Source organism: Ovis canadensis, chromosome 2 (genome assembly GCF_042477335.2).
Source record: "Ovis canadensis isolate MfBH-ARS-UI-01 breed Bighorn chromosome 2, ARS-UI_OviCan_v2, whole genome shotgun sequence".
Lineage (NCBI taxonomy): Eukaryota > Metazoa > Chordata > Mammalia > Artiodactyla > Bovidae > Ovis > Ovis canadensis.
Genome location: NC_091246.1, coordinates 149197630 through 149212915, shown reverse-complemented (window position 1 = coordinate 149212915; position 15286 = coordinate 149197630). Strand labels below are relative to the sequence as shown.

The following is a 15286-nucleotide window of genomic DNA, read 5'->3' as shown; positions in this document are numbered from 1 at the left end:
AATTTATAAAGTCCCTTTGGGGATTTGTTTGATTTTGTGAGATACAATGAGCTCCAAGAGCAATCTGTGCTCCTGGATGTTTACTCTGGAGTTAACAGACTGAGAAACAGAAATAGACATGTATGTGGGCTCTAGTGTATATCTCACAATACATATTAGTATTAGAAAAAGTCATAGTTTTTAAAGTATTAAAGTATTTAGTAAAGCATTACTTTTTATTACGTAAAGTCATACTTTTTAAAGTCTTAAAGAACTATTTTAAAGTAAAATAAAGTAATATTTTAAAGTAAAGTACTTATTTAAGTAAAGAAAAATTCACTATGAATAGTGAACAGTCATCTGCATCACAGCATATAACATTATAATGTCACGAACTGTGCTATTTCAAAATTATCTGTCTTTCTGCTGTATAAGACCTAAGCTTAAAGGCAATATGCCTACCATAACTTCTGACACAAAGTTAGGCCCACAATAAATATCAGTTGAATTAAAATAAAAATTGGCATTGTAATAAAGAATGCAGAGTTGTTTTTTTTTTTTAATGTAAGTTCAAAGTACAATGAGAAGATGGGGCTAATAACTGTAAAATATTCTCTTATGCACAATTGAAGCCAGGTTAAAAACTGAACCCAACCATATTTTACTTCTTCAATAAGAATAGAAGGGCCTATATATAAAATTACCAAAAAGAAAAATTGTTAAGTCTTCCAAGTAAGCATCACACACCAAATAGTTATCATATACTCAAGGAAAGTTATCAGAAATTAGTAAAAATGTCTCTAAATATCTAACACAGAATCTTCTCCATTTCCCATTTTTATGCCATTGCTATTATTAAGTTTTTTTCCCTTAAGAATATCTGATGACTCTGCAATTGATGCTTAGAAATTTAGTATACAAAATTCATGCTTCCCCTATTATCAATTATATATTTTATCCAGCAAATAAATAAATTGAAATCAAATCCTTTATAATATTGATAAAATTGGTTTTATTGTATTTTCCATAGATAGAAATAAGGTTTTTGGTGAAAATTTTCATTGCAAAGACAATCTACAATTGAATCGGTAACAAACAAAATTTAACTTTAAATGAGTCAAGTATTCTGCATCTGAAACTCAATTTCATAAACATTCAAGATTAGTGAATTTTGGTAGGAAAAAAAGACTAACAGTAAGGAAAAAGACACCTTTTTAACATAGAGCAACTTAGAGGGTTTTTTTTTTTTTTTAATTTCTTTGGGAAAACACACAGTATAGTTACTTTTTAAAAAGTCTTTTAAGGAAGACTTCAGTGTTTCAAGTCAAGTAGACTTCAGACTAAAAAATATTTTTAAGTTTGCCAAGAAACTGAAGTGTTAAAAATAGTCTTCTCCTTATTTATTTAATTTCATGTTTAAGGAAACATTTGACAGATAAGTTAACAAAATGCAAAAAAAAAATGTTTACCTGCATTTTTATATAATAAATTCTAGATCTATAAAAAATTTCCTGGTTTTACACAAAGGCCAACTTTTGACCTTCATTGATCCATTTCTATGTTAAAAAAATACAGTATCAAATCTTTCTCCCTCCCCCCCAAAAAACTAGAATATTTTAAATTGTGAGTGTGTGAATGTAACTATGCATATTCTCAAGTGTACAAAGCACACAAACATCACTTTACTGGAAAAATTATTTTCATCACACTGTAAACTTCTCTTCCTCTACATCTGGACATTTCAAAATAGTCTTTGGTATTACTAGTTATTGTGCTTTGAAATGGAAACTTAAGGGATTTCTGTAGCAGTGCTACATAGACATTTTAAGATATAAATAAGAAAAAAATGCACTTGGAATAAGTTACAATTAGCTGCTTTTGCATAATTTTCAAAAACTACAGTGTATGCCTAGTCACAGTTTTATGAGAAAGAATATCTCCTTTTTCAACTCCTTAATTTTAAGGAACACTTAATCATTTTGGTTAAAAATCCATTTTTGGAGTGAGTCTGATGGATTGCATGACACTAAGCTTGGATGCTCTCCACTTGCTGAAAGGCACATTTTAAAGAATGGATTATACAGAAGTTGGTCCTAGAATAAAAAGAAATAAAACAGACATTAAGTTTCAAGACTCAGAGTTAACTGAGAAACATAAAAAACACTTCAAGGTCTCATGGAAGCTTAAGGTAGACTAAACAGAATAAATATATACCATTCCTAACTTTTCATCTTTCTAAGATCTACTATATCTGATTAAATCTTGTTGGTTTTTGGTGTAGGCAATGCAATTTATGCCACCGATGTTTGATTCAAAGAAGGTGCTATATAAATGTTCTAATATTACACAAAACAATGTGCAGGTAAGAATTGCAAGATTCCAGCTAAGCTTTAAAACATATGCTTAAAAACAGGGGAAAAAAACCCACCTTTCACGTATTCCCTCAAATCTAGATTCATGAAAAAATATAAAAATTGGAAAGGAAAGTATCAGTTTAGGTATGAAAGGTATGACTGTCACAGGAAACATTATAAGAAACTCCAGAAAAACAAATACAACTATTATTAATAATCCACAGAAAGTTGATCTGCATAAATCATGCTCTAAGACATTTTACAACCATTCTGCTCTAAGAGTATTTAATTCATTGATACCTTCTTTCTTAACATAAGGCAGAGATACATAATGACAAACAAAGACAGAGAAATTCTGGTGGATAACATTAATGTACTGTTTCGTGTATTTTCCCAGATAAGCAATAGGGCTACTCAGAATAATTATATAAAGGGGTGAATTAACTGCACTGAGGTACCTTCTGGATCTCCCATATCTGTTCTCCAGTGGCAACTGTTTTGCGACCTTTGTAGGCACATGCCTTTAGCTGAACAACACCTTGTGCAGCATGAAGACACAATTCCTTTTGGATGTTATGCCGAATTTCATGTTGGGCAGAATATTCAAAGTACTGTGAAAGGAAGAATGCTGTTATTGACAAAAGCACCCTATATCCTCAGTTGCAAAACTGTCATCAAAAAAAAAAAAATCAGCAACTCACTGAACAATAGGTATCATAATTACAAACTGAGTTTGGGGAACAGAAAAGATTATATACTTTCTCCAGCCTATCACCAATAGTTACTTAATTAAGAAGGTACTATCTTCCTCCCCATGTCAGAAATTGGATGCTATCAGGTAAGATGGAGGCTAGAACAGGTATGCCATAGAAAAGAGCCTGGAAACTTTTAGCAAGCCCATCATTCCTTTTTCTCCCCACAAGTGTTCCTTCCCTCTTATTCATCTCAATTAATACTACTTTCACTTAAACTAGTAGTAGTATTTAAACATGGTACTCTTGGGAATTCACTGATGGTCCAGTGGAATTCCCTGGTGGTCCAGTGGTTAGGCACTTTCACTGCAGTGGCCCAGGTTAAGTCCCTGGCTGGGGAATTAAGATCCTGCAACCCTCATGCCATGGACAAAAAAAAAAGGAGGGGATGCAGTTTTTCGTGCCTCAGTTCCCTTGCCTGTAAAAGGTAATTTAATAGCTCCTAGGTGGCGCTAATGGCAAAGAACTCACCTGCCAATGCAGGAGAGGTAAGAGACATGGTTCTGTTTCTGGGTCTGGAAAGGGCATGGCAAGTATTCTTGCCTGGAGAATCCCACGGACAGAGGAGTCTGGTGGGCTATACAGTCCATAGGGTCATAAATAGTTGGACACGACTAAAACTGCTTAGCACACAAGTGCACACGTAGGGTTATGACTATAAATGGGTTAATATGTGTAAAACATTTAGACCAGTAACTGGATGTGGTAAGCATTCAACTCATTTTTGGCTATTGTTACTATTATTGATGCTTCTCTCTCTCCACATATCCAGTTAACTAGCTCCCTAGTCTTCCTGAATCTTCCTCTCAGATGCTGCCATCCTACCCACCCTTACTTTCACACCCGCATTTTTCTTGTTCAGGAACTCAAAATCTCTGCTGCAACACCTCCACCTGCACCTCCAACTTCCACTCCTACAACACAGTCCAGTCTTGCTGCCAGTTTGTCTTTTGTAACATAGATTTGATCCCTCATGTTCCCTGCTTCAGTGAATCACTACTGTTGCTAAGATAAAGCCCATACTTCTCAACTGGCATGTGAAATCTTCCACTTCCAATCTTGCATCAACCATCGTCCCGGTTATACACTGTTCCTTTCACACAATCCTACCACAGCAGGACATGTGTATCCACAGCTCCAAGACTTTGCTTTACGGTGCTCTCCCTGGAACACCTCCCTGGATGCTTTTCTGTCTAACTAACTCCCTTTGACGCTTCAAAAGTCAACTCCAATATTACCTTCCTGCTTTAGATTTCCCTGAACTTGTCCTGTGCACAAACTTACACTCTCCTCAGGGTTCCCAGAGTCATCAGAGACAACTTCCACAGCACTCTATTAGAATTATGGTGTAGCTAGCTGACTTCACTGTAGACCAAAGTCAGGCAGTGTATCTAGTAATGACATCCATTATAAATCAAATATTTCATAATGTTGACATTCCAAAGAGAAAATGAGTGAACATAATTGATTTTCAATAGGGAAGTAATTAGTCTTAGCACTAATATTTATTGAGCCCTTATTATGTGCTAGGCAGGGACTGTTCTAAACCCTTTACGTGTATTAGAGTAGGCACTCCACAAACATTAGCTGAATTAATCTTGAGTTCCCCTGGCCTTAGCCTCATGCTTAATTTATCTCCTTCCACAAATATAATATCAGTCATTTTTATAACTGATAGCTCTTCAGATGGAGACTGAAAGCTCTTCAGATGGAGACTAAAAGCTCTTCAGATGGAAAGAAAGAAGACTTTCTTTCTTCAGATTGAAAGAAAATGGGTTTAGATCAGGAAAACAACATTCTGTCTGTGCTTTAAAAAGGATAAACTTTAGGACCTCAAAGATGATGAGAAAGGCTGACCAGTACTTTACTTCACTAGTAATATTTTTTAAAAAAACATTAAAAGGGAAGTTATAAGGAATGGAAAATAGTTGAAGATACTTAGCCAAAGAGTATGTAATTAGCTAGCTGAGAACACTGGACAGACTTTAACTTAGAACCAGGACAAAAGCACAAGAAGAGAAAGGGGAAGAAGCTAGGCCTTGGGTAACAAAGCAGTAATGGATTAACCTGCACTCTGCACTACACCAGTATTTAGTCAATTTAGTCACATAATCAAAATACTTATTTTTTACTTGGCATATTCAAATACCGTTGCAATGGAATTTTCTGCTACAAAAAAATATCATTATCTGTCAAGAGAGTAGAAGGAAGCCTGAGGAAATGACCAAGTTAGATGATATCTCAGAAACATCTACCACTCAAGGAACCCCAATTCCTAAACTAGTTTAAATGCAGTGCTTGACTGAAAATAACATTTAAAGGAAATAAATCAAAATAAAATCAGTGGCCATGTCAGGGCAATAGAAGCCAGAGTTATCTTCTTAAAATATAAACCAGGAAATAGTATTCTTCCACTCAAAATCCTCAGGTGGCTTCTGTCACACTTGGGATTAAATCCATGATCTTAACGTGGCCAGCAAAGTCCTATACGACCAGGCCCTTAATCCATGTCTCTGACCTCATTTTCCACCCTCTTTCCCTGGACCAGTCTACTCCAGCCACACTGGCTTCGTGCCCGCTTCATTTACCTGCCACTGGGCTGCTGGCTTTGGGTCCCTCTGCCAAGATGCTCTCTTCCTAAGACACGGTTCCTCTCCCAACTCCTTCAGGCCTCCAGGCTAAGGTCACCTTCTCAAAGAGGTCTTCCTGAACCTCCAAAAATAACTAACCACCCCCCACACACATTATTTCCCTACCCTATTTTATTTTTATTTATACCTAAAATTACATATTTATTTTTTCCTTTCCTTTTAGAATACAAGCTTCACGAGACAGAGACTTGGTCTTCTTCACTACTATAAGGGAGTGAGTTACATTATCGACTGTCAAACAAATACTTGTTGAAAGAATATGTGAATTATTTAACCACTCCAAAATTTCTAAAAGATGCCCCCATGATATTTATAATTTAAAAATTATTTTAGAGACAGAACTATAAAAATATCTGTATGGCAATGACAGGAGAAAAACAGAACATCATATAAAATATATCTTCAATTTTTATGGTAAAATAGATGTAATGCTATAGAAAGCCTGAAATAAATTTATAAATATTTACACTTAGTGGTAAAGAACCCGCCTACCAATGCAGGAGACTTAAGAGACGCGGGTTGATCACCAGATTGGGAAGGTACCCTGAAGAAGGAAATGGCAACCCACTTCAATATTCTCGCCTGGAAAATTCCATGGATACAGGAGCCTGGCAGCTACAATCCATGGGGTTGCAAAACAGTCAGACACAACTGAGTACGCACACATACATTTAATGGTAAGGTTTTTACAAATGAGGAAATATTTCTCATTGCTCCAAACCCTAATTTTTACTTGGATAGTCCCGTGTTATTTCCAAAAGAAGGCAACTATTTGTATAATTATTTTTTCTTTTAAAATATGGTGTGTAGGGAAATTTCCAAATAGGAAGATATATACTCATACATCTGTGTATATGTATATACATGTAAGTCTGTATATATCTGTGTGTATCTCTATCCTATTTCAGAACTATATCTAACCATCAAGCAATGGATCCTATTCACTACCTATAGCTTTTGGGCATCAGCATCATCTATCTTCAGCAAGCAGACTGACTGGTTTGGATGAGTAAGCAACTGGAACTGGATTAAACTGAGGCTAAGTAGAAAAAAACATGGGAGTATACGGACCAGGAGATAAACTGGCCCTTTCTTCTTAAAACTGATATCATCAAAGTTCCATGCTGTTAACACAGGGCATCTTGAGTATTCATTAATAATACCATGAAAATCCTCTATGCACATCTTGGACTCTATACCAAAACACCTGCAATCCTGCCCTCCCCCAAAAGACACACTAGCTCCTCTCCTTAGGACAATGTTCTCACTCCCACCAGCTATTTCACTAACTCTTATGTGTACCTTTCAAAAAATGTCCCCAAATGTCACTTTTCCCAGGCAAATGTATGGGCACCCTAATTCAGATGCCCTCCTCCATACCCCCAGAGTACTCTGAAAGTTTTATCCCAGACCTTACCATCCTGACTGTAAATGCCAGTTTTGAAACAGCAATTTCCTGAAGGAGCTGAAATCTAAATTGCTTGAACTCAGCAGCGTACCTGGTATGCAGGGGTCACTTAGTGAATTTGTTGAATTAACAACGGAGAGAAAGAGTCTAATCTTCCAGGAATTAACTTGTAAAAGGCAAGAAAAGGAAGCTAAAACCTGGAAATAATATTTTAATATGTTCTCTATCCATAGTGACATATGATATTTTAGTCTTAATTAGTAAAACAGCAAAAGGGCAGTAACAAGCAAAGATGTCACCAATCAAGGAGAATCAAGAACATACATATTTTTGAAAAAATCTGTTGAGATAATATTGTGGCCCACAAAAGTACAGTATGAACATGATGTTATTTGCTGTCTAATCCAGTTAAATATAGCCTTTATGTATAATTTAGCAAAATCACCATGCTAATAGCCAGGCAACCTTAAAGGTTCACACAGAAGATCCCGTTTTTGTTTTTATTTCAGATGGCATTATTCTATTATATTCTCATTTACCTTTCTACTGAATGGGTAAGCAACCTCAAACTGTTTCCAGAGGTAGAGTGAAAATCAAAATAAAGTACCCTGCAACTTCAATATTAACTGTCTAACTTACTCTAAAAGTATTTCACATACCAGTTTACCTGAACATGAAATTGATGTATGGGTTCTGAAAGACATGCAAGAACTTACTTGTGGTTGCAGGTACTAAAGAGAAGGCAGGATTTTTTGTGCAGTGCTCACCTGATTTCCTCCAAGTCCATGACACGTGTACAGAATCAGTGGTTTGCCTCCTTGGTTATTCTCTCCAACATCCAGACATAGAGGCTGACCAACACTTTTAATCTAAAGGGAAATTTTCAAGTTATAAAATTTTTTAAAAAATCTACGTGGTTTATATATTTTCTCAACTAACTTCTGAAAGTAATGTTAACGTAAAAATCTCAAAAGCAATAAACCAGAAAGTATTACAGCAATTTTTCTTGAACCACATAAATATTGGTGGCAAAGAGTACACCAAGTAAAAAGGAACAGGAAAATACTCACATATCCAGATATAACAGGATTAAGGTCTGGCACATACACTTCTGGATAAATATTATTCAGATACCACGTAAAATTTTTACACTGAAGGCGGTGCTTTATTTCAAATCTTTTTGAAAGATCACCAAATGATTTCTGGAGGAAGATGAGAAGTGAAGGGGAATGCTTAATTAAAACAGCACTGATGAAGTACTTCAAATGCTATTATTTGTATTTACATTTAGGTCTTTAAAAAAAAAAATTCTGGGCCAAAATGTAATACGCAATTTAACTACAGTCACCATTCGTTCAGGCAACAAGTATGCCTGGCTGCTCACTTCTGGCTTCAAAGAGAATCAAGGACCACTGCAGTGCTGACCTTGTGCTACTGTATTCTTCCTTTGTGCCACAAACCCCTTTCACGGGACAGAGGTCCTAAATGAAATGCTGAAGGCAAAAACTGGCAGTGGGGACATTCAAAACGCATCCTAGTTTATACACTAAAGTGGTCTATGAAGTGAGGCGTGAGAAACAGCGCCAATGTACAGTGTAATTCATATCTCTTCTCCAGTCAAGACCACAAAGATAATAATTTTTATACTTTAGGAATATTTTTTTCTAATTTTAAGGGTGCCGCTTACTCCTAACAATATTTCCTAATCGTATCCTAACAATAACAATGTTTTAGTAGAAAAAGTCAAGTTTTTAATCAACTATATTTTATTTCCCTTTATCTTATTTAAAAAGGAATAAGAAAATATTTTTTAAAAGCACTTCTAAGTTGAAAAGGTATCTGAGGTAGGCAAAATTTTAAAGAAAAATTATGAGTACCTAGATATGTGTAAAAGTAAATACTCTAGCTTATTAGTTCAACTAACAAAAATATTTTCTGTGCCAACTTCAATGTTTTGAACCCAGGGGTCTTAGCAAAAGGTAGGACACTCTAAAGGATTTCTGGGTAGCTTATATATTTTATCATGTAGGTCTATTTTGCCCTAGATAAAAATGGGTTTTCTGGGTCACTTGCCACTTTGTGGGTGACAAGAAATCATAAGCTGTAGTAGTATCCACTCGCCTGCTTAACCAAGTACCTTATACAGTATACAAACTACCCCATTTGTGTCGGTGGCCCTGGATGAAGGGCTAGCAATCCAGTCCAGCAGTGCTCTGATTTTGCTTGGTACTGACATGTTATAGGGAGATACCAGAGACCAGAGAAAAAGACAAATGAGGTAACCAGACCTTTATGACATCTGAGGTGTTGATGCCCTTTAATCCCAATATATACTTCCTTACAAACTGGCATGGTTTCTTACAAAGAATTGGATGCCATTTACCAAAGCATGTCCTTAAACTGTCTAGTTTAGTTACCACATCCAACATTGAAACTGTTGGGACTCAATTCTAAGGCAAGATGATTCTACAGAGCTTTTATCTAGGACAGGTCAATAACAACCACAGTGCCATGCATTTGTTAGTACTTATTTCACAGCTGTTTTGGGAGACAGGTAAGTATTTTATATCAAGACAGGGAAGGAGAGAGAAGAAATGTGGTGGAGCATACACTCCATGTCTGGCCAACCTGCCAATCACCCTATAAAGTACCATGACCATTTTATAGTCTCAGGGGGCTTTGCCAAAGTCACGCTTCCGGAAAGTAGTGGAGCCAGAACTGGAAACAAAAAAGCTTGAACTCTTGGTTCATTCTGTCACATCTGACACTGTCTCTCTAATTCAAAATGCCACTTAGCACCTTGATTCAGGAGTTAATCACATCACCTAAAACCAGCTGAAAGCAGTTCTACTTAATCTTATTTTCATTAAGTAAAATATTGAACCAAAGCAGTCACAAAAACTAAATATCTTTCATGTTAAAAAAAAAAAAAGTAACATCAAATAGAATGCCTCAATTTAAAAAATTATTTATTTTTAGTTGGAAGAAATAGCTTTACAATATTGCATTGGTTTCTGCTGTATATTGCCTCAGGTTTTAAATTCAGTTTACTTGACTTAAAAAAAAAAGAGAATAGAGAGAGAAAACTGGCACCAGTTAGTTATATATTTTTGAGTTAAAAAGACAAGCTTCAAAAATAATTTCCTAAAAAATGTTTTATACTTGAGTTGACTCAAACAAGTCCAAGGACATGTGAACTTGCTGTGGATTTTTACTGTTAATTGTTAGTTCTAACTTACTTGTTTAACAATTTTTGCTGCATCTGTGTTTCTCCTATAAAATATTTCCTTGTATTCATCCATCCAGACTTCTGCAAGGCGAACTTGGTTGCGAGCAATCACCTGAGTGCCTTTTGGGAAGGTATGAGGGCTTTTGCTGCGAAAAACATGTCCAACAACAGAGCAAGGCATAATCTCCAACTGCCCACCACATTGCCATACCTGATAATTAATGATATTTGTTTAAATTTACAGTATTTTAGAAAAATCAAAGTGTTGCTTTTAAGTTCACCTTTAAGATACTAATAAAAACAAGAGATTTATTACAGCTTTACAAACAGCTTTCTCTGTTCTCTCTCTTTACAGCTTTCTCTGTTCCCTGCCAATTCAACTTAAGTTCTTAAAGAACTATCATTAGGCAGTACAGACACTAGAGACAAAAAAAGTAAACATATTTTCAGAAATTACCTCAACAGAATAGTGATTTCAGATCGCTCATAAAAATAAATTCTGAAATTTCTTTTTTTTTTTTGGTCAAAAATTATGCAAGTTCTCTAGTATTCACAGAAGACCAATGGTTCTTCTGCATTTGACTTCCACAGCAGATTTGGAGTAAGTGGGCCCAAACTCTACCTCTTGTACATTCAATTTTGTGATCAAGAAAACGATTGCAGACAGTCATTTTTCTAAAACACAACCTATTAAACTTTGTCATTATATATATTAAAAAATATCATGCCATTTAAAAGGGTCAAAAAAACTTATTTGCTTTAACTCTAAATAAAATGGCAAATTGCTAAATCAGTACCTGCTCACTTAGATGTCTTGACAATCTGTTCTGCCATAAATGAAAAATCTAAACGTCATGTTTAATAGTATGTGCTAATATTAGGTCAGTGATCACATTCTCTCTTTTAAGCAAGTGAGAAAGCTTAGTGATGTGTTCAGTTCAACTATGCTTGAGATTCAACATGTGCTGGGGGCTGGGAATACTCAAATGAATAAAACAAGACCCCAGCCCTTAGGCAAATTCCAGCCTAAGTGATGAGAAATGAATGACAAAGCTATTGAAGAAAATGAACTCATGAAATCAAATACATACATGTAGAGATCTAAAACCTTTATTTCTCATATTAACTTTTAATATGTATGGGAAAAAAGCTCATTTAATCCAAAGAGTTAAATTCAATGTTCTTTAAAATTATATGTAAATGTTTTTCCATTCTGACTCCCTTGATAGTCAACCAATTTCCTGAAGCACTAGATTTAATTATATTTATCTTGGCTGGAATTCAGTAGCTACAAGTGCATTAATTGGTGTTAGTGACTGGACACAAGCGTTTAACTGATTCCTCTTGTTATACTGGCAGCAATGAATAAATATATTAAGCTACATTTTAAAAGAAAATACGTTGATTCTAAAATTTCTAACAATTTAAGAAAGCACAAAAAGTAAAGACTACATACATCTATGATAATCTGTATCAGCCATCTAGAAATATATGTTCTATTGTTTAGTATGTGAACTATATTTATAAACTTACTCTGAAAGACATTTCTATATTTTCACCTCCCCAAATTTCCATTTCTTCATCATAAGTTCCAATATATTCAAAATAGTCTTTTGATATGGAAAAAAGGCCTCCTGCAAAAGTGGGTGTTCTGAAAAATAATCCATTGTCAAACTTTGTTATACAACCAAACAAGAAAAAAAGAACTATTTTAAGAGCAACTGAATTAAATTTACAAATAAAGAGAGATCATAATTTCAAGGCTTTATACAGATTAATAAAAAACTAAAAATGCAATCTTCAAAGTCAAGTTCTGGGGGATGGGGAGGAACTATGGTAAGTATCCTTCCCTAGCAGAGCAAAATTATTTTGTCTTTTAACTAAACTTAAAGATTCTTAAGTAATGATTATAAGGAAGACATAGTTAGAGCTCACTTAATTTTACCTCCTACTAGGTAACATTGTGTATAAGCAAGTCCATAAGTAAAGTACTTTTTTATTCCTTCCATACAGAATATTCTTCGTTTTTGTTAGTGTGAATCACCTTGGTGGAAATTACTGTAAAAAATACAAAGAATGCATAGACATTCAAACAACTGACTATATATAAGACTTTGAGAACAGTCGTCTTACTTGATTGGATATGTCTCATCCTTCCTTCTTTGCTTCTCATGATCGGGAAGTGTTTCCCAGCCAAATGAAAGGCTCCAGTCAAAATTCCCACGGTTATGGTTACTTCCATAAGGAGAAGGTTTGTTGAATTCAAATGTGTTCAGATCTATGGATGCAATATCTGGGCTCACGACAGCAGTATAGTTCTCAGCTATTCTGGCCAACAAAGGTTCTAACCAACCATAGAAACACTCACCTGGAAAGAACACAACTTTAATTAATTAAAAAAAATCACTCCAGGTTTGTTTTTCTTTTTCGTACTTTGGAAGAGAGTTTGCAGAGAAATGAGAATATCTAAGTCATTATTATTATTATTTTGAACATTTATATAAGGGAGATTTCTTAAAGGTTTCTTGTAATGAGATAAGGGCAGGATAAAAAAAAAAAAAAAGAACAGGCAAGATTAAGCATAGCTAAGGAGAGACATTACTTTGCCAACTAAGGTCCGTCTAGTCAAGGCTATGGTTTTTCCAGTAGTCGTGTATGGATGTGAGAGTTGGACTGTGAAGAAGGCTGAGCGACGAAGAACTGATGCTTTTGAACTGTGGTGTTGGAGAAGGCTCTTGAGAGTCCCTTGGACTGCAAGGAGATCCAACCAGTCCATCTTAAAGGACATCAGTCCTTTGGAAGGACTGATGTTGAAGTTGAAACTCCAGTACTTTGGCCACCTCATGCGAAGAGTTGACTCATTGGAAAAGACCCTGATGCTGGGAGGGATTGGGGGCAGGAGGAGAAGGGGACGACCGAGGATGGGATGGCTGGATGGCATCACTCGATGGATGTGAATCTGAGTGAACTCCGGGAGTTGGTGATGGACAGGGAGGCCTGGCGTGCTGCAATTCATGGGGTCGCAAGGAGTCGGACACGACTGAGAGACTGAACTGAACTGAAGAAGTGATTTTGGTGGGGAGGGAGTGACATTTTTTTAACTTAGAATGGAAGTAAAATAATACTGATATATTTAAGTTTCACATTGTGTATTTCTCTTTAAAATGGACTATGAATCAAGGGTGACTTTTTCGTACCACCTAGCTCCAAAAATATTCTGATTTACTTAAACTTGTCTCCCTGAGTAAGGTATAGAAACGGAAATCTTCATCTCTCTGACAAGGTTGTCGGAGAAAATAAGTAAAGGAATCAGAATATTCTGATTTTAGCAATTGGAAAAGAACCATTCAAACCAACTCAGCACTAACGAAAGGGGATGAAGGTGTGGCACAAAAGGTCGGATTCTGGCCCCAGGCCAGGCTCTCACATCACACTCAGACTTCAGGAGATGTGGTATGTGCAGTCCTCCTCAGGACTTTTCATCATCCAGCCATCGGCAGTCATGGCCCAGGAGGACCCTCAGACAAATCTGCCTGGAGGGGAAGAATGCCCACTCTGATATTACTGTAATTTTGGAACAGGAGAAGGAATACTGGAGAAGGGGCCATTTCCTTTTGAAAACACCTCTCTTGGATTACCTTTAGACTTTGCTTAAATGCCTGGTATTGAGAGAATACCATGCCTGGTATTGAGAGAACACCGGATATGAAAGCTCTAAAGAGACTCAAGGAAATCCAAAAGCCCTTCTGTAACAATTAGTGTATGCTCAAAACCATTTGCTTGGTCAAAGAGCACCTGAGGGCTGGCCAATCCAAAGCTAAACACTCATACCAAGAGTAAAACTCAGGAAGCTTGGAGCTCGAGGGACTATGTGACATTTGAGTAATACCAATGGTGAACATTAGACATTGACTCTAAAAATAGTCTTCAAGTGCTATATTTATAATCACTGACGCTGGAGAAAAAATTAAAATACAAAGAAAAAAACCCAGCAGCAACGAAAACAAACAAAAACTAACAACATTCATGGGAAACACATAGGAAACTATGAAGGAACACCTCTCATTTGGCACAAGAAGGACTTTATGGATCTTTGAAGGGGAAAGAAAAAAACTGAAATATAAAAAGTAAAAGTGTGAGGACTGGGACAAAGTTTATGATAGAGTTGACCACACACACAAACAAAACTTTCCCTCACTTTAAAGTGCAATAATCAAGAATAATAAGGAAAAACACTTGTTCTAAAAATACAAAACAAGCATCTGAAAAACTGTCCCAGGCATGGATAACTCACTGAGGAAGCTGGTCACTGGAAGCCATAAAGTTAAAGAACCTCAAATACAAAGGAGGTAAGATCTTTAAATAAGTGAAAGGAATTTCCTACCCAGAGCTATAATCTGCTTGCGCTATCATTGTATAATCACCAGTTGGAAGAAAATGCTATTAGACATTTAAAGAAAAGGTTTCCTTACCTTTTGAATTAGAGGGAGGGAGAGGGAAAATGTTACAACTGTGTTTCTCTATGCATACTTACAGTGAGCATCTAAAAATGTGAGCGTTTCGGCTGTTGCTACTGTTGCTCCTAGCAACCTTGCAGTGATCAGACCTTTTCTCTCTTTTTGTCTGACTATTTTTACAATAGAAAATTGTTTTATATATTCCTCTAGTTTATCATGCAAGTACTCTGTAAAAGAAAAAAAATCAAGATTAACTCATTTCTAAGTTTATTTTAACATGAAAGCTAACAAAGAAAGCACAAGGCAATGATCCCTCTATGTGTATAATCTTAACAGTTGTACACATCCACCCCTTAAGATAAAAAATATTATATCCTTAACTCTACTGAAAAAATTACATATACAAATCTTAACTTTTGGATGATTATAATGCATGACATTATAACACACAGTCAT

The 15286-nt window shown here is 35.7% G+C and overlaps 1 protein-coding gene across 3 annotated transcripts in view; it reads right to left on the bottom strand.

Annotated features, from left to right (window-relative positions):
- Window positions 1–967: 967 nt before the first annotated feature.
- GALNT3 (polypeptide N-acetylgalactosaminyltransferase 3) overlaps window positions 968–15286 on the bottom strand; it is a 50993-nt gene continuing 36674 nt past the window's right edge. For all 3 annotated transcript variants that reach the window (XM_069574320.1, XM_069574319.1, XM_069574321.1), the window contains exons 4-11: window positions 14908–15057; window positions 12507–12741; window positions 11907–12024; window positions 10384–10584; window positions 8215–8346; window positions 7912–8013; window positions 2792–2944; window positions 968–2072 (exon numbers count right to left, since the gene is read on the bottom strand). In XM_069574320.1, the coding sequence (XP_069430421.1) occupies window positions 1950–2072; window positions 2792–2944; window positions 7912–8013; window positions 8215–8346; window positions 10384–10584; window positions 11907–12024; window positions 12507–12741; window positions 14908–15057 (1214 nt within the window). In that variant the 3' untranslated portion in view covers window positions 968–1949. The remainder of the gene's footprint in view (window positions 2073–2791; window positions 2945–7911; window positions 8014–8214; window positions 8347–10383; window positions 10585–11906; window positions 12025–12506; window positions 12742–14907; window positions 15058–15286) is intronic.